The sequence below is a fragment of the Staurois parvus genome, unplaced genomic scaffold (genome assembly GCF_062004578.1).
Source record: "Staurois parvus isolate SC_StPar_1 unplaced genomic scaffold, SC_StPar_1.0 ptg000469l, whole genome shotgun sequence".
NCBI lineage: Eukaryota > Metazoa > Chordata > Amphibia > Anura > Ranidae > Staurois > Staurois parvus.
Window position 1 is genome coordinate 1,254,051 of NW_028318265.1, and position 18,349 is coordinate 1,272,399.

The 18,349-nt window shown below is 41.8% G+C and overlaps 1 protein-coding gene across 12 annotated transcripts in view; it reads left to right on the plus strand.

Moving 5' to 3' along the window:
- The window catches only part of PLEKHA5 (pleckstrin homology domain containing A5), a 213,779-nt gene that overhangs the window by 165,369 nt on the left and 30,061 nt on the right, over window positions 1-18,349 (plus strand). For all 12 annotated transcript variants that reach the window (XM_089689103.1, XM_089689100.1, XM_089689104.1 and 9 more), the window contains 3 exons: window positions 2,045-2,107; window positions 10,292-10,372; window positions 10,456-10,605. In XM_089689103.1, coding sequence (XP_089545229.1) covers window positions 2,045-2,107; window positions 10,292-10,372; window positions 10,456-10,605 — 294 coding nt within the window. The remainder of the gene's footprint in view (window positions 1-2,044; window positions 2,108-10,291; window positions 10,373-10,455; window positions 10,606-18,349) is intronic.

The window sequence follows — 18,349 nt, forward strand, 5'->3', positions numbered from 1 at the left end:
GAGGATTGATGCTGGGCGTCTGGGGCTTTTCCAGTCCTCTGAGTTCTGAGTGTATCCAATGCCTTTCTCACTGTTTAGTAATTCTTCTTCTTCAAAAGAGACAATAGCATAGCTTCCAGCCTTGGGGGGAACCAGGTGAAAGGTGCCATGACTAAATGCAGGAAGGGGTGTCACCAGCTATGGAAATAGTTATAAAGGATGGGAAGTTATCTCTTTAGACAGACAAAATTCTGATGAGCATTTACAAAACTTACGCAGTCAAATTCACCCTCATCTGCACCATTCTCTGATTTAATTGTGACAGTTGAATCATGCAGATTAGTATTTGTCACAATTAGATTTGCATAATATTCCAAATGTATACAAGCTAGAGTCCAAAAAAAATCTAGATCTAAAGATTCTGGAGGTGTCTGATTTTGTAACATAGTAAAAAAAAAGTGCAGATACCCAGGGCAAAAAAGTATCTAGAATATCCTGCCATTCCTGTTTTTGACCCAGTGTACACCCAGAACCTAACTGGTCACATTCAGAAGATCTGCCACGGTACTGGTAATCCTGACTGCCTGTCAAAGCAATGTATGTCGGCTTTGCATGGGAAGTCAGCACTGCGTGTATTGCCCACACCTTCACTTCTTCACCTGTGTCCATCCCCTGTACATTGCATGGGAAGCTGCAATCTCTGTGTGTGTATCTATAACATTTGCTCTGCTGTTCTCTTCCAACCCAGATAATTTGCTGTAATATTGGAGATAATTGTGCCATATATTCTGCTTTGTAAATGGGGTCTCTGTAGCACATATTAACAAAATTTATCATTTTACTTGTACTTGTCTTATGAGTTTGCATTTGTGTTGACAGAACTGGGGCACATTCTCCAGAATCCCATGATGCACCAGTAATCCTGTAATAGCTAGCGTTATAGGTTGCGAGCGTCTCACTTGATGTATATATTTGTCCATTTTGTGTGTTGCAATAATAGCTCACTGCTTGTGTGGAGTTAAACGGTCTCCTGCTGTGTCTAGTGACCATCTTGTGGATTATAAAATAACTAATGAGTGGGCATGACAGTAATTATGACTGTGGTGGTAGTTTTATTCCCGGTGAAATGAATGTTTACCTAAATGGTGTTTTATTGTATTAGATCCATGTATGGTGTATTTGTCTCCTGGAAGGTTGGCTGAACACAGCTGGGGGTGATTTTGAGGAGTTGCTCTTTCAGCATATCTCTTTCTTAATTTCACCCACATATTCTACAACTTGTGGAAGTTTTAGGAATTTTCCATATTATTAAAAAAAAAAAAAATTTGACAGTTTGAAGTAGAAAATAAAAGGAATACAAACATTGATTCACAAAAAGGTAATTTTCCCTGTTTTCTTCATTAAACTTTCTTGATCTGTAGATTATTGATTTAGAATGGGATAAATCTGAATTCCAGGCAGCAACTAAATACCCAGATGGAATACATATAGTACCTGTTTTAAGAGAGAAGAGCAATGATGACCATTATAAATTGGCCTCAGCAGGTTCCTTAACTTTGAAAAGTTTCTGGATGTTTCACCTTGGAGTAAAGTTTCCCAATTCATTGTGTTTGTGGCAACATTATAGTGCGCTCGCTCAAGGGCTACCTTGTCTCCATTAAGTCCTTTATGTCTGGTGGTGGGTGTGGGATATTATGGATTTGGTGGAATCTGTACATTTTTCAGGCATACAAAGGCCAGAATGATATCCCATCTCCGCTTTGCTCTCCATCCTGCTGATTTGTTTGTGTATTGGTGGTACAAGTTGTTGTTGCATTGCCAAGGAGACCTTCCAGAAAATGTTTTGCTGTTTGGGATATAGGGATGCAGCTACACAGGACATTTTTATCACTTGGTAGCATGAAATTAACCCTGTGATGGCAAAAACATTACAAAACACATCCAGCTATAGATGTTTATTTAGCAAATAAAGAGAAGTTCATTTCATGCAACAAAGGATCCAGATTTTCTGTGTAGCTTGGCTCTGAAATTTCTCCAAGTCTCACATTTTGTCATGTGCTTTCAGATGACTCAGGACGAGTGCCGGCCTTCAGCTTATAAACACCGCTCCGAGGAGGCTGATGTGGATGTAAGTACTGACGTTTTTCTTATGCCCATACTGCAATTAGACCTTGTCACACTAGTGATCGGTCACTATGCAGAATAAAGCCCAAAGCCTAATTTTCCTTTGATTTTATTCTTGCTTATACAATAGCTACTTGTGTAGTTGACTAATATATCCACATCTGTACGCACCAACTACACTCTTGATTTATTTATTTATTTTTGTTTTGTTTTCTTCCCAGAATTTACTTATCTTGTTACAAAAGGATATTGTATATTAAAAATTGAATCATTATCCTACACAACTTAACACACATCACATCAAGATTTTGACAGTTCTTTTTCCTGAGGTAGTTTATTATTGCTTTTCCCATTCCAAACATGGCCATGCGAAATGTTGATATTATGTCAGTGTTTTCTAGCAGTTCTACTTCCTAAATCTACTTCTAAAAAGTAAATCTTAATAGTACATTACAGGCAGAGCATTAGTAGACCCTTGGTTATAGGCTCATACCTTCAAGTGATTGGACACTGGAAAGCTGTTGTGGACACGTCCACTGGATGCCTCCCCTATAATCTACCCCACTCCATGAGTCCTCAGTTTTGTGCTAGTGTCCTAAGGTGATAGATGGCTTCTCCATGAATAAATCATTGATAGCGTAAAGTTGAACTATAGGCAAACATTTTTTTTTTCATTTTGGATAGTGTAAGGGAGGGATATAACCCCTATCATTTAATTTTTTTTTGCCATCTGTGGGATTTATCTTCACTTCCTGTCCCATAGCCAAAACAGGAAGTGAGAGAAAATTCCCAAAAATTAAAGGAATTACTTGGGGACCCCCGTGTCACCAGAACTAATGTCCCCATTGGAAAATTTACCCTCCATTACTTTTCTGGGCACATCCCAAAATTTGGGATTTTCTTTTCCTTTCACTTTCAATGACAATGGTAAACAGGACAAGTAAAGAGGGTGAATCTCCTCGACCGGGACACAGACAGCAATAAAAACCTAATAGGTGTTCTAATCTATCTCTGCTCTGTCCAAAGCTTAAAAAAAAAAAGTTTTGCCTTTTAGTTATACTTTTAACTTCTTTTTTTTATTTTTCTTTATTATTTTTTCTATGAATTCTTCAACCTGCTCTGTACTGATTTCTAATGCCTTCAATAGAAGCAGTGCATCTGGATTGGCACAACCTCTGTAAACCTTCAAAGCCGGACCGGTCCCAATGCTGTGGGGGATGGCCTGTAATGTTGCTTTGGCCACTAGATTCAGCATGGGCACTCATCTTGGCACTTAATGAAATTCATGTGGTAGTCATCCTCCAGGCCATGCGCCATGCATATGGAACCCCTAAGTCCCCTAAAGAACCCTTTGGTGGTATCTCCTCTGGATGAAGCCTAGACTTTTTATACTGTCCAGCATCATGAACAGGTAGGATAGGGTCACCCCATTTCCTTTTGACTTTTACTGTTACGGACTGGAACAATATTTGAATTGTATTCACTACAGTGTAAACTTTTTAAATGTGACTCTAAAACTTGACCATTTAGAGTTTCATTTCAGGTGGATAACCAAGTGAGACATCACACTACAAGTCACACATTTTACAGCCACTTCCCCCCTAGAGCCCTTATAGGGCTCTACACTATATACGGTCTTCACCTGGGTTGCTGCGTTTTCCTTCTGGACAAGCTTACCCTTTACTTTGCACTGTACTCCTTGAGTATGCCACAGGGGAATACCCTCACACATAGCTAAGGCAAAGACCTAGCAAAAGGGAGACATTACAAAACTGCAGGCAAACATTTGTTCTGCCAAAGGCCCACACAACACTCAGTCTCAGAGTGACTACGTGCCCCTTGTACTGGAACAGGAGCCGACTCTAACACCGATCTCTGCATCGGATCCTAACTCTTTCTCAGGCATGCAATGATCAGCCTATTCGACAAAAGCAGAATTTTCTTCACCCATGTTACAAGTTCTTGGACAAATAACTGCTTTATTACAGCCATCTTTGCCCAGGGCTCAAAAACGCCACACCTCTTCTCCTACTCTTGTTTCTCAGGAACACCTTCAACTTCAAAACCTAAGTTCAGCCCTTCCTTTTGGCGTAAGGTTTGGGCTACAAAGCCATCTTCCCAAAGAAGGGATATCCTCACTTTTAAGGATTGGGGGGGACGTCTGTTACAGTTTGCCTTTCTCGAGGTCATAGATGTCCCAGACCTGTAGGTTCAATCTGTTGTTTCAAAGGAGTGAAAAATAGAGTTCAAAACTCTACCCTCTCACCACGTTCGTCTCTTAAATCAGCCAGGAACTGCTCAGAGACAGTCAGATTTGCATAATGCCCCATATCTTGTCCCAGGCAGCAGCTGTGCCCCTACCTCCACAAGACAGGTTCAATCATTTTATTCAAACCTGTTCACGTTAACAAAGCTCAACTGGTTCATGTCTGGACTTAGAAAATCTCAATAAATACGTTCAAATTCCAAAGTTCACATTGAATCTGCAAAGTCAGTAATTGCCTTTCTGAGGCTGGGGGAATATATGATATCCCTAGACATCCAAGATGTCTCTGTGCATGTTCCCCATCAGCTCTTTCTGCACTTCACAGTGCAAGACAATTCTAGTTTATCACACTGCCCTTTGGTCTATCCTTTGCTCCCAGAGTATTTACAAAGTTCTTATCACCTCTTTTTGCCCTTTCTCAGAACTCAGGCCATCCAGGTCACAAGCTATCTAGATGATCTTCTCCTGAAGGACTTGTCTCCTTTCCATCTCTCAGCAAACATCCAAAGAACTTTTCAGATGCTCCAGGCTTTTGGATGGGTGATCAATTTAAAAGCCTTCTCTTTGCTTGGAATACTTGGATCTGGTCCTGGACACATCCTGAGCAAAGGTTTTCCTTCCCGAAAGAAAATTCTTTCTCTGAGTCCACTCTAGAGATTTGGGATTAAAGAGACATCCCACAATGAAATAATAGCCTCCTTTGAGGCTGTACTATTTTACCGAATTTCATTCAAGACCTCTCCAACACAACATCTGTCGACCTGGTGCAAGCATACTCCTCTCTACCCATGCTCCTGTCCAGCCAAGCAAAGAACTCCCTGTCTTGGTGGGTTTAAAACCCAGCCTTAATAGGGAATAAGGCCATATAGGATGTAAAAGCAATCATTTCTCTTTCTCTCTGTGTGCATTCCTGCACTCATTGAGAAATACAGAGTGAGCTGTGATTGGTCAGAGCTTGTCACATGGTACAAGGCTGTTGTGAATAGCCTTGTACCATGTGACCTCTGTGATCATTCACAGATTTCACACATAGTAAGCAATGATGTCACAAGTGACATCTTGCTTACTACTTTGCATGTGATCACTGATTGGCCAATCAGTGATCACATGATCGGGACCTCGTACAGAGGTCCCGTCCGACGATCGGTGTTTCACCATGTCCGGAGGACACAGCGGGCACCGGATTGCGGTGCTGCGCGCTCCCAGGGAGCGCGCACAAGCAGGGTGCGGGGAGGCCGTTCATAAACGGCCACCCGACCCTGTACTGCCACCGTCCAGCCGTTTATATGCAACGGCCGGTGGGGAAGTGGTTAACAAGGATCGGGAGATGAAGCCTGAAAGCAAAACTTCCCCTTTTTGGGTAGAGTTCTGCTTTAAAACCTAACTTCAAATATGACAGAATCTCTCCCCTGTCCTGCCCTGACCTGGCCACTTCTGTCTACAACAGTTTGCTTTCATCCACACTAGACTCCCTTTCTCCTCTAACTGCATCTCCCATCTTTGGTCAGATCCTGACCATTACAACCATGGCAGACTAATGACACCAGAAATTTTAAGAGACATAGTCATGCACTGGAGCTACTGTGGTGTAAAACCAAATCCCAGCAAGCATTCACCTTATATAAATCTGCTTTCTTAAAATACAATTCCTCCCTCCATACTGCCAAACAAGCCTACTTCGTCACTCTTATTAATACCTTGTCATCCAGTCCTCATTGTCTCTTCTCTACTTTTAACTCTCTACTTTCTCCACCTCCACCCAGTAACTCACTGCTTACTAGATTGCCAATCATTTCAAAGACAAGATTGATGCAATTCGTAGGGGTATCTCCACTACACAGACATCTATCCCACTTAGCATACCTTATATTAAACCTCCCTGAACACTTTACTCTTTTAACCTTGCTACTAATGAAGAGGTCAATAAAGTTTTCTCAGAAGCCCGTCTCACCTCCTGCCCCCTGGATCCTGTCCCCTTCACAACTACTACAGTCACCCTCTTCTTTTATCCTATGCTCCCTCACTCACATTTTCAATCTCTCCCTCTCTACTGGCGCCTTCCCCTTCCCCTCTAAAGCATGCACAGATCACTCCCATACTTAAAAAGCCCTCACTGGACCCCACCAATTTGAACAACTTATGACCCATCTCCTTTCTCCTGTTTACCTCTTAACTCTTAGAACGTTTAGTCTACAATCGCCTGAGCTCCTACCTCATTGATAACAACCTTCTTGACCCTTTACAGTCTGGCTTTCGCTCACTACACACTACTGAAACTGCCCTGCTAAAACGCACTAATGATTTACTATCTGCTAAAACCAATGGCCACTACTCCGTACTGTACTACTTGATCTCTCTGCGGCTTTTGATACTGTTGACCATCCCTTTCTCCTCAAAAAACTCCACTCTCTTGGCCTCAAAGAATCTGCTTTCTCTTGGTTCTCCTCCTACCTATCACAACGCTCCTTCAGCATTACCTATAACTCACTCTCCTCCTCTCCACTTGCTCATTCTGTAGGGGTCCCTCAAGGTTCTGTCCTCGGACCCCTTCTCTTCTACTACTACACCTCCTCCCTTGGTCACTTGATGAACATCCATGGCTTTAAGTACCATCTCTTTGCTGATGACACACAAATCTATCTTTCTGCTCCTCACCTCACCCCTTCAGTCTCCTGTCGCATTACTAACCTATTAAGTGACATACAGTGGATATAAAAAGTCTACACACCCATTAAAATGATAGGTTTCTGTGATGTAAAAAAAAGAGACAAAGATAAATAATTTAAGAACTTTTTCCACCTTTAATGTAGCTTATAAACTGTACAACTCAGTTGAACAACGAACTGAAATATTTTAGGTGGAGGGAAGTAAAAATAAACAACTAAAATAATATGGTTGCATAAGTGTGCACACCCTTAAAGTAATACTTTATTGAAGCACCTTTTGATTCTATTACAGCACTCAGTCTTTTTGGTATTAGTCTATCAGCATGGCACATCTTGACTTGGCAATATTTGCCCACTTTTTCTTGCAAAAACACTCCAAATCTGTCAGATTGCGAGGGCATTTCCTGTGCACAGATCACCCCACAGATTTTCAATCGGATTCAGGTCTGGGCCATTCCAAAACTTTAATCTTCTTCTGGTGAAGCCATTCCTTTGTTGACTTGGATGTATGCTTTGGGTCGTAGTCATGCTGAAAGATTAAGGTTCTCTTCATGTCCAGCTTTCTAGCAGAAGCCTGAAGGTTTTGTGCCAATATTGACTGGTATTTGGAACGGTTCATAAATCCCTCTACCTTGACTAAGGCCCCAGTTCCAGCTGAAGAAAAACCGCCCCAAAGCATAATGCTGCCACCACCATGCTTCACTGTGGGTATGGTGTTCTTTTGGTGATGTGCAGTGTTGTTTTTGTGCCAAACATATCTTTTGTAATTATGGCCAAAAAGTTCAACCTTGGTATCATAGGACCATAATACATTTTCCCACATGCTTTTGGGAGACTTCAGATGTATTTTTGCAAAATTTAGCCGGGCTTGGATGTTTTTCTTCTTAAGAAAAAGCTTCTGTCTTGCCACTACCCCATAGGCCAGACATATGAAGAATACAGAAGATTGTTGTCACTTGTACCACACAGCCAGTACGTGCCAGATATTCCTGCAGCTCTTTTAATGTTGCTGTAAGCCACTTGACAGCCTCCCAGACCAGTTTTCTTCTCATCTTTTCATCAATTTTGGAGGGACGTCCAATTCTTGGTAATGTCACTGTTGCGCCAATTTTCTCCACTTGATGATTACGGTTTTCCCTGTGTTTCATCTAATGCCTTGGAAATTCTTTTGTACCCTTCTCCTGATGGATACCTTTTAACAATGAGATCCCTTTGATGCGTTGGAAGCTCTCTGCGGACCATCTCTGCGGAAGCTGTCTGCGGACCATGGCTTTTGCTGTAGGATGCGACTAAGAAAATGTCAGGAAAGACCTACTAGAACATCTGAACTTTATTTGGGGTTAATCGGTGGCACTTTAAATGATGGCAGGTGTGTGTACTAACTCCTATTTAACATGATTTTGAATATGATTGCTTTATTCTGAACACAGCTACATTCCCAATTACAAGAGGGTGTGCACACTTATGCAACCACATTATTTTAGTTTATGTCTACTCCCCCCCCCCCCCCCCCCCAATATTTGTTTTTCAATTGAGTTGTACAGTTTATAGGTCAGATTAGAGGTGGAAAAAGTTCTGAAATTATATATCTTTGTCTCATTTTTTTACATCACAGAAACCTGACATTTTAACAGGGGTGTGTATATTTTTATAGCCACTGTATCAGAATGGATGTCACTCCACTTCCTCAAACTAAATCTTTCTAACATGGAGCTCATACTATTCCCTCCAGCCCATGCCTCCTCCCCTGACTTCTCCATTAAGATCAATAATACAACCATCAGTCCCTCCCCTCATGCCAGGGTACTAGGTGTAATCCTGGTCCCATCTGTCCTTTCAGCCCCAAATCCAATCACTGTCCAAATCTTGTAGACGTCACCTCCGCAACATCTCCAAGATAAGCCTGTTTTTAACCTCTGAAACCACTAAGCAACTTATTCACTCTCTTGTTATCTCTTGCCTTGACTATTGTAACTCCCTCCTCATTTGCCTACCTAATCGCAGGCTATCCCCTCTTCAGTCTATCATGAATGCTGCTGCCAGACTCATCCACTTTACCAACCGTTCCATATCTGCCATCCCTCTCTGCCAATCCCTCCACTGGCTTCCCATTGCCCAACGAAAATGCAAAACATTAACAATAACATATAAAGCCATTTATAACTGCCCCTTGTCTCCTCCTCCCATGCTTGTCTCCAGGACTTCTCCAGAGCCTCCTCCATCCTCTGGAACTCTCTACCCCAATCTATCCGACTATCGCCTACTCTGCCCACTTTTTGGCGATATCTAAAAAACTGTCTCTTCAGGGAAGTCTATCCTGCCTTCAGCTGATAACCGAATCTTCTATTTCTCCTATCAGTTCATCCCCCACAGTTATTACCTTTTGTACCTCCAGCCCTTCCCTCTTAGATTGTAAGCTCCAAGGAGCAGGGCCCTCCTAACCCTTTTGTATTGAATTGTATCGTTGCTGTATTGTCTCCCTTTTATATTGTAAAGCGCTGAGCAAACTGTTGGCGCTATATAAATCCTGTATTATAATAATAATATGGTGTACTTGCTATGCCATGTGTCAACTGTCTTTCTTTTAACCCAGTATCATCAGCAAGTCTCTCCTCCTGTGCTTCTATGTGCCCATTTTACCAGATTGATGGGAGTTGCCTGGGCATTTTGGCACCAGGACTCTGTAGCCCAGCTGTTTAAGACCGCCACCTGGTCCTTGTTGTTGTGCCTGTTTTCACAGTTCTGTTTGCCTAGTTTTGCCCAACCTGCTCATGCATTCCTTGGGGACGTTTGTGTGGATTATGAATACTTTTGTGTCCTGTACTGTACAATAAAGATGAGAGGAATTGTAAACTTGCCTGTAAATTCCATTTTCTGGAGTACAGTACAAGACACTTGCCATCTTCCCTTCTATCCTGACTTACTCTGCGCTGCTTGCTACACAACTGAGGACTCGCAGAGTGGGGTAAGATTACAGGGAAAGCTTGTATCCAATCACCTGAAGTTTTTTTCCTCTAACCCAGGGTCTATGACTACTTTGCATGTGTCTTGTACTGTGCTTATGATATGGAATTTACATGCAAGTCCAATTGTTTTTCTTTTACATATAATTCCTACAAAATATACCTGTCTATGTAAGATTTGGGCTTCCTCTGAACATGAAGAAATTGATAGTGTTGCCAAGTGTACTTAGTCTTATTGTCCGTTGTGAGTCCCCAACCTTTCTGCTGTATTCATAGTTGTGTCCCCCCTTCAGGCCAAGCTGAGCCGACTATGTGAGCAGGACAAAGTGGTCCAGGCTCTGGAACAGAAACTGCAGCAGTTACATAAAGAGAAGGTAGGTTCACCATCTACTGGTCACAACCAGTGTGTCCAGTGTGCTGGTATCAGGCAGCGATAATGTTTCTTATGTTCTCCTAGTATACCCTGGAACAAGCTCTGCTGTCCGCCAGCCAGGAGATAGAGATGAACGCTGATAATCCAACAGCTGTTCAGAATGTGGTGATACAGAGAGACGAGCTTCAGAATGGGCTGCTCAGCACATGTCGAGAAGTGTCTCGGGCCACCACGGTAAGGAGCGCTCACCATTGTCACCACATTTTTTATGTCTTGCAAAATCAACTATATGTTTTTGTATCTCTTTCACAGCTCTGGGCTCAGTCTGTGGTACAGGCTGGGATCCATTCACATGTCTCTGTTTCACTATGCCTAAGATGTTAACATCTGTTTTTCATTGCTCAGTAATTGTTTTTTGTTATTTGCTGCATTTTGCCCAGATTTTAAAACAAGTTCTAATAACTGAAATTCCCGAAAAACTCTTCCAATGCAGATCAGAACCATCTTAAAAAAGAAGCATCTGCATTTGTCACTTCAATCTCAGATCTAGAAAAAAAGGGGTTCTATGTTTATTTTAATAAAATGGGTGGACCAATGCAAATTTGTTTTTGACTCTGGAGCCTTTTTATCTAGAATGGCTGTCAGTCTGCATGCCACTAATCCCAGAGGATGCCATTTTTGGGGAAAAGTGTTGGGCGGAGTTTCTGTTGGCACCGGAGCACCGACTGACACCGTAACCAGACTTTTTCACATTGTATACTGCTTTTATCCATAAACCTGAATTCATGACGAGCCTCATGAGATGCTAGAGCTGTTCTTTGGCGGTGCCATACATTCCTGTGATGAATGCATTTAACGTTCTGAGGGTCTGACAGTGAAAGTGCCAGCTTGGAGTTTGGATGCACATGCCTGTTTGATCTCTATAATTTAAGATCATTTAAGTCCGGTAAGAGGCCTGCCTTTTTTGGGGCACATGAGCACTTTATATGAAGTTTTTCCAGCACGGAGCACTTTTTTCACAATTGATTTTGAGACTTTTTATTTATTTATGTATTTATATTTGTTTATGTTTGTACTGATGTTTGTTATGCATCTTGAGATTTGATTTTCATGCATGATCTAATTATTTGACAGGGGCACACATTATTTAAAGGGATAGCGCACCATTTTGTTCACATTGTTTTTTATGTTTAGAACAACTGGGATTATGTGTAGTGTTTGATATCTATGTATGAAAAGGGCAGTTTCAGGTCAGTTAGAGCCAGACTTTAAATGTGTATTGCTTCTAAAAGGTTTTATTATGGCCAGTTAAATGGTTTTACTATGGCCAGTTACAACTAGGCAAAGGCAATGGCAATTTTAGAACAAGGCTTAATTAGGACATAGCAAATTTTACAACAGGGTTTAAGTAAAAGTCTGAGGATTCACAGACCCTTGCTAAGTACTATTTTTGCATTCAAAGCTAATTTGCTTGATTCAATCTAGTCTCTCTTGAGCTGGTTATTTTATTGAGGGATGATATGAAGTGAGTCAGCTCAATCTGATTGTTTTGTTGCTGGCTTGTGTTTTTTGGAGACATGAGGGTGACACTGTATATAACACAGCTTCCCCTTTCTCTCCACTTAGCTTGAAGTTGTCAGACATCATTACTATTACACCCTTATTTTCTGAGTTGTGATGGACATGAGAAATTCAGATACATTCTGCTTTAAGAGCAGGTTCACAATGGAAAATACCCGTTTGAATGTACTTTTTCCTACACAGTGCCTCATGTTCCAGTTTGGACAGCCCATTCATTTGAATGGGCTGCCAAATGTATGAGAGTGTGCAAAAAGTAGTGCAAGCACTACTTTTGCAAATCATGCCACACCAAACAACATGGTACTGTGGTCACTTGTGTGTCTCTCAAGGCAACGCATTTGTGTGCAGTGTGGGGAATGTGCCTTTCCCACACCCCTTGTTCTAGTGTGAACCAGCCCTAAGAAGATCTGACTCCACTTCCTATCCATTCGTTGGTGAACTGTGCTTCCCCTCAGTCTCTCATCAACACCTCCTTGCCTATACTACCATCACTTCTCTGCTGCTACTATCTGCAACTCTCTGGCTATACAACTATCTCCTCTCTGCTGATACAGCCATCACTTTTCTGCCTATACTGCTGTCACTTCTTGTCTATAAATTCATGTGAAACACTTAATTCACTTAAAAACATGTTAAAGCTGCATATGAGTAGAAATATAAAATTGTGAATGAAAAGCATACTAATATAATATACATACTATAATACTGCTACCATATTAATATATTATACATACTACATTATAGTTACATAGTCTGGCTGAAAAAAGAAAAAATTCCATCCAGTTCAACCATAGATACTAATACCATATTAAAATACATACTACATTGCTACATCCATACTACAACTAACATACTATACATGGAATACTACTGCCGTGCTAATATACTGTACATACTACAAAGCTACTGGAATACTAAGAAACTTTCTTAATCAGTTAGAACAGGACAGGACACAGACTCCCTTAAGTCTTTACCATGGGTTATATGCTACCCCCTTCAGGTGAGGACACTGGTAAACAAAGTTGTTAGGACAGCCCCTATAACCCCTTCTGCACAAAGCAGTTTTTTGCTGGTGTCCTAGGCAATGGACAACTTCTCCCTGCTGGGAGAAGATTTCTGGCTTATTCTAATTATTAAGGGATGATTGAAGATTGTGCCTGGTTCTTCACATGGAGAAGTCCTTTCACCATCTGGCTGAATCAGCGCCGCTGAGACAATAGGATTAATAAATACCAACCATGTGGTGCACTATCCCTTAAATATCTCATTACAAAATCCCTAAGTGATTGATATGTCTATACATAGATACTAAAAGGTCCATAATAGTGTGTATAGTCAAATTTCACAAATTCGGTGCTGTGCAAACAAAAAACAAATGTACTGTCCCTCCCTTGAGTGTAAAACTCGCTCGCCTTGTGATTAGACCCACAAATCAGTATAGGTCAAGTCTGCTGTGTTAATCAGTGGTATTGTTTTAGACCAATGCTTCCATCCGGTCTCTCTTTGATGACTTTAAAGATGTGGGAAAAAAACGTTTTTCATAGTGCAACACTGTATGATTACTATAATGTGAATAACCTCAATAAGTGCACTCACATAAAGTGTGAAAAGTGTGCTCGTTCAACCAAAATATCCTCTCTTATAGGTGGTGGTGATTCTCAAACAACACCTTCAAAACGTGCTCGGTACCCCATCAACACTAGGTGCAATGCACACTCACCTTTTCATTAGACCCATATAATCATAGGTCACAAACACTTGATGTTCATCCAACTCGGTATATTAGATTCCACCTCTTAGCTGTTGCTTTACTCCTCCTGTCCCTTTAAGGAACCTGTATTTTGCTGTATCCACCCATATGAGTATAGGCTCAAAGGGAGAAAGAATACTTCATAGTGCAACCTTGTATAGACATTAAATAATTTATTGAAGTCAAAATATCACACTCAGATTAAAAACAGAAGGCTGATTTCCTTTTTCAAAACGGATCCTGCAATTGCACTTCCGGTTTCCGCGGTACCGGAAGTGGCGTCACTAGGCTCCTCCCGACTTACTGCGTCCCTGGTCACGTGACTTCCTCAGGATGAGGAGACATGTGACATATCTTCCTTATAAAGGCCTCAGATGTTTGTCATTGATAGCCATAGTGACCACACTACTCTTAGGGCATGGGCGGCCGTTCCACAGCCATCACCACATGCCCCTCCATATCAGCACAAATATATGGCAGATATAACCTAACATCTAGCAAGGGGGAAATCTACATTACTGAATAGCCTGGCTAGTAGGTCTTGACTCAAAATTTTAAGCCCAGATATATATCATGGGAGTTCATGAAGGTTTTCATGTGGGAATCATATCGCCTGGTGTTGTTGGTAGAATCCATTTGGCTGTCCAGTACTATATTGAAGTATCTACACATAAGTAGGTATCCCTTTTGGATATGTTTTGCTTTCCGGAGAGTGTTATTGAGAAAAGCAATCTGTCGCTTGTTGGGTGCGTAGATGTTCAGTAGAGTATAAAGCACATTGTTGATGATGCATACCAGGATGATGAAGCATCCATTCGGATCTATGACACTCTGGTGTAATTGAAAAGAGACGTTGTCTTTTATGGCTACCATGACTCCTCTTTTCTTTTCGTAAAGCTCGCTTGGAAGATGTGAGGGAAGTGCCTATTGTGGCATGATGGGATGACGTTGACATGGCGTTTGAGAAAAGTGTGTCTCTTAAACACATATTAGATCACAATTGTGTGATTTTTCCATAGGTAATTATGTTTGGCCGGGTGGTTCAAACCTTTGGCATTGAATGAACGAATCGAAAAAAGGGCTTATTCATGTGAGGAATGGAAGAGGGGGGGTCTTAGTTCCAAAGCACTCATGGCTAGATGGGTCGAGTTGGAGACGTAGCTGGTCTGGACATTGGCCCTGTGTGGCGTAGTCCTGGACTGGGATCGGAAGCTAGTGTTCTGAGGCAGATCAGCAGCTTCAAAACTAGGAAAAAAGGGGAACCGTTTAAATATGCATACAACTCGTAACGAGGTTGACTGGAGTAAAGAATAGGAGGATGACAACTATGCAGCGAAACAACAGAAATGGAGCTGCACGAAAACTGCTGGAGAGTAGTATTCTTGCTTCTGAAAAGGATCTCAAGCCTCTGACTCATATAGGTCGTTGTTTGAAGTTTCCAGGTTCTGGGCGCCATGTGCGTGACGTTCTTGGTAGTAGTTGATGCGCTGGTTTCTCGTGGTGGGTCAGAGATGATACCCCAAGAGTGCAGACGTTTCACACCACCAGCGAGCGTAGAGATGGCGTGAGAGTTGCTGTTGCAAGTGACAAGCAGGGTTGCTAGGTAGGCCATTTATTTGGGGTTTTATGGTTCTGTAGAGCCTTTGTGACTGAATTGAGCTGCCTTCTTAGTTGAAGGGTGTATTTGGACATGTTGACGAATAGTTGTACTGTTTCAAATGGTGATGGGAGTGATTTCAATAATCTGACTTTAGTAAAGAGTTGCTCCTTTGTCTGGAAGAAGTGTATTTTTATAAGCACATCTCTAGGCACCGAATCCGCCAAGTTTTGCAGTTTAGGGATACGATGAATACGGTCTACTGTGAGCTCGACAGAAGCATCCAGCAATAAAGCTGACATCATGTTGTGAACATATGCAGGAGATAGTTTAGTTGGGCCTGTTGTGGCAGGACCTATCTTCAAGGTTCGCCAGTTTAGCTTTAATCCATAAGTGGTCTTCTCTAGTTTCCTCACAGACATCTACCAGGTCATTTATGGTCACAGTATATGCCTCTATTTTATTTTCATTGTAATGTACCCTGTCTCCCATATCATGCAGGTTAGTGATAAATTTATGGATGAGAGAGGAGACAGTCCGCAAAGAAGGAGGATTGTCTTTCATGGTAGTATGTAGGACTGGTTGTCCAGAGGTAGGGAAAGAGGCTATAGAGGATTGCGAGTTGGAGTTGGTTTGTAAGGAGTTAATCCCCTGGCTCATTTCTAAGAAAGGTAGTTGTGGTGTATCCATTCTCCTGTGGGCTTTAGCTGGGCTATCTGAGAGATGACAGCTGCTAATGGAACCTTCTGGTGACAGGGAAACCGCTTTGTCACTCACCCCCTCCTGGCAGGCATCAGGGAGTTTGGTGTATGCCGCTGAGGCACAGGATGACATAGCCGCGCACCATCTTGGCTTGTCCTCTCCATAGCGTTGGCTGGAGAAAGAATGCTGTAAGCTTTGACTCTGGCACTCGTCCTTCCTCTTCCTGGACATCGCTGTATGAAGTTCTCTGCGGGTTTAGGAACCCGGTGAGTAGGGTTTGGAGTTTTGGTGTGTCCCGCTGCACTATGTGTCTCTCTCCAGCTTACAGAGCTCTCAGCTTAGGCGTCCATGTTGAGCGCATGCAAGCCACTCCCCCTAGCAAGCCCCTTTTGGTTCCTGTTGAGGGTGTCTTAGTCTTCAAAGACCCAGTGGGCAAAAGATTTGAGGCCCTTTAAAGCTTCTTTTGTTTTCTCAAGCTCAGTCACGCAACTGTTGCTGTAATTGCTATGGCCATTTGTCCAACTGTGGCATTCTGGGCCAAACACATGAGGCTCAACCACAAATCGGCCCTGACTGATTCCTCAGTGCACCTGAAATCGGTGCTCCTTTCAGTAGCCATGTGCTACGGTATAGACATTTTGGAGCACGTCCTGCGCCAGAGTTCTCAAGAGAAAATCACTCTTACCCAGGAAAAAGAAGCCTAAGGTACCCACGACTAAGTCTGCCAGTTCCAGAAGAGTACCGTTTGTTCCTCCCAGTCCTCAGTTTCGAAAACTAGTTTCTCCACTTCTGGAGGACTGTCAGAAGTCCTGGAAGTCAAAGTCAGCCAAGTCTGGTGCCAAGTCCTCCTTGCTATGAAGGGATGCCCCAACTGTTACAAATGGGGACATCTTTTAGCTTTTTTTTCGAACACCTGAACATGTGGCATTTTAGAGATGTGTATCAGGATGTAGTGTTTCAGGGGTACAGGCTGGAGTTTTGTTCCCTATTGCCTCCAAGCTTTTATGTCCTCCAATCTTCCTGCATCTGTGACATGATTGTGAGCCCTCCAGACAGCCTTACAATAACTTACCTCTTAGGAAGTGATTCTACCTGTTCCCTCCGAGCAATGATTTCAGGGCTATAATTCAAACCTTTTTACACTTCCAAAGCCCAATGGTGATATTCACCCCATACTACATTTAAAGGTTCTCAAGACCTTACAGGTTCAAAAGTTACGGATGGAATTGGCCCGGTCTATATTTTCATTGCTGCAACAAGGGAATGCTCAGCATTGAAATACATTAATCCCTTCACGCCTAAGGGTAAAACAAATCTTAATGCCTAAGCACAATCTTGCAACTTTGACATGTGTTTGTAAAACCGTATATAGCATCACAACTACTTTGTACATCCAGGTGGATTATACCTTATTTTTTTTTCAGGACAAATTTGGCTTTCATCTGTGATAAATGGTAATGATATCTCCTATTTTTTTTTTTTTTATTATCAAAGCAAAACTGGCTCAAAATAGTAAAAAATTATATAATTTTTTAAATTTAGCTGTGTGTTTATTTTTACTACCAAAACCTACCACCAAAGAACAACCCAAAATACATTTTCAAGCTCTTGACGATCACAGCGATACCATATATGTTTGTGTATGCTATATAAATACTGTATAGTAATAATAACAATAATATTTGTTGTTTGTACCCACAGTACAGCCCAGAAACAATAGTGCACATTTTGTTTTTTGTTTTTTTACCTAAAACACACTGACACTAACTGATACCAATTAAAAAAAAGAAATCCTGACATTTGACCCTGACCTTGACCCAAATACTAACCCTGGCACTGAACTAGATCAAACCTTGATCTGGGTATTTTTTCTTTATTTTATTTTTTATTATTTATTTGTTTATCCTTTTTTTTTCTTTTTTTTTTTTTTAAACAGTTGCTTTTTTCCCCTCTATGCAAGGAGAGAGAGATACAATGTATCGCCATATTTATCCATTCATAGAGAAAAAGAAAAAAACAAGGGGTGCGGGATGTACAGTGACTGATCCCTGTGATAGCCAATCAGAGGCTATCACAGCGATCATGTGACCTGCAATCGGGAGTCCTGGGTCCCAATCTCTAGAATAGGACCCAGGGCTCTCAGTGACACCCTGGTCTTTGTGCTGGGAGTGTGCTGTGCGGCGCGCTCCCAGCACAAAGACAGGTACGCAAATATGCAGCCCCACGAAAAAAAGCACAGTTCGGTAAGGCTGTATATTGTGTTTTGTTGGCATGAAGGGGTTAAGGATGCATATTCCCTTTTTTCACCTGCAACAGCGGTTCCTGAGTTTGCAGTGGGCCAGCAGCAC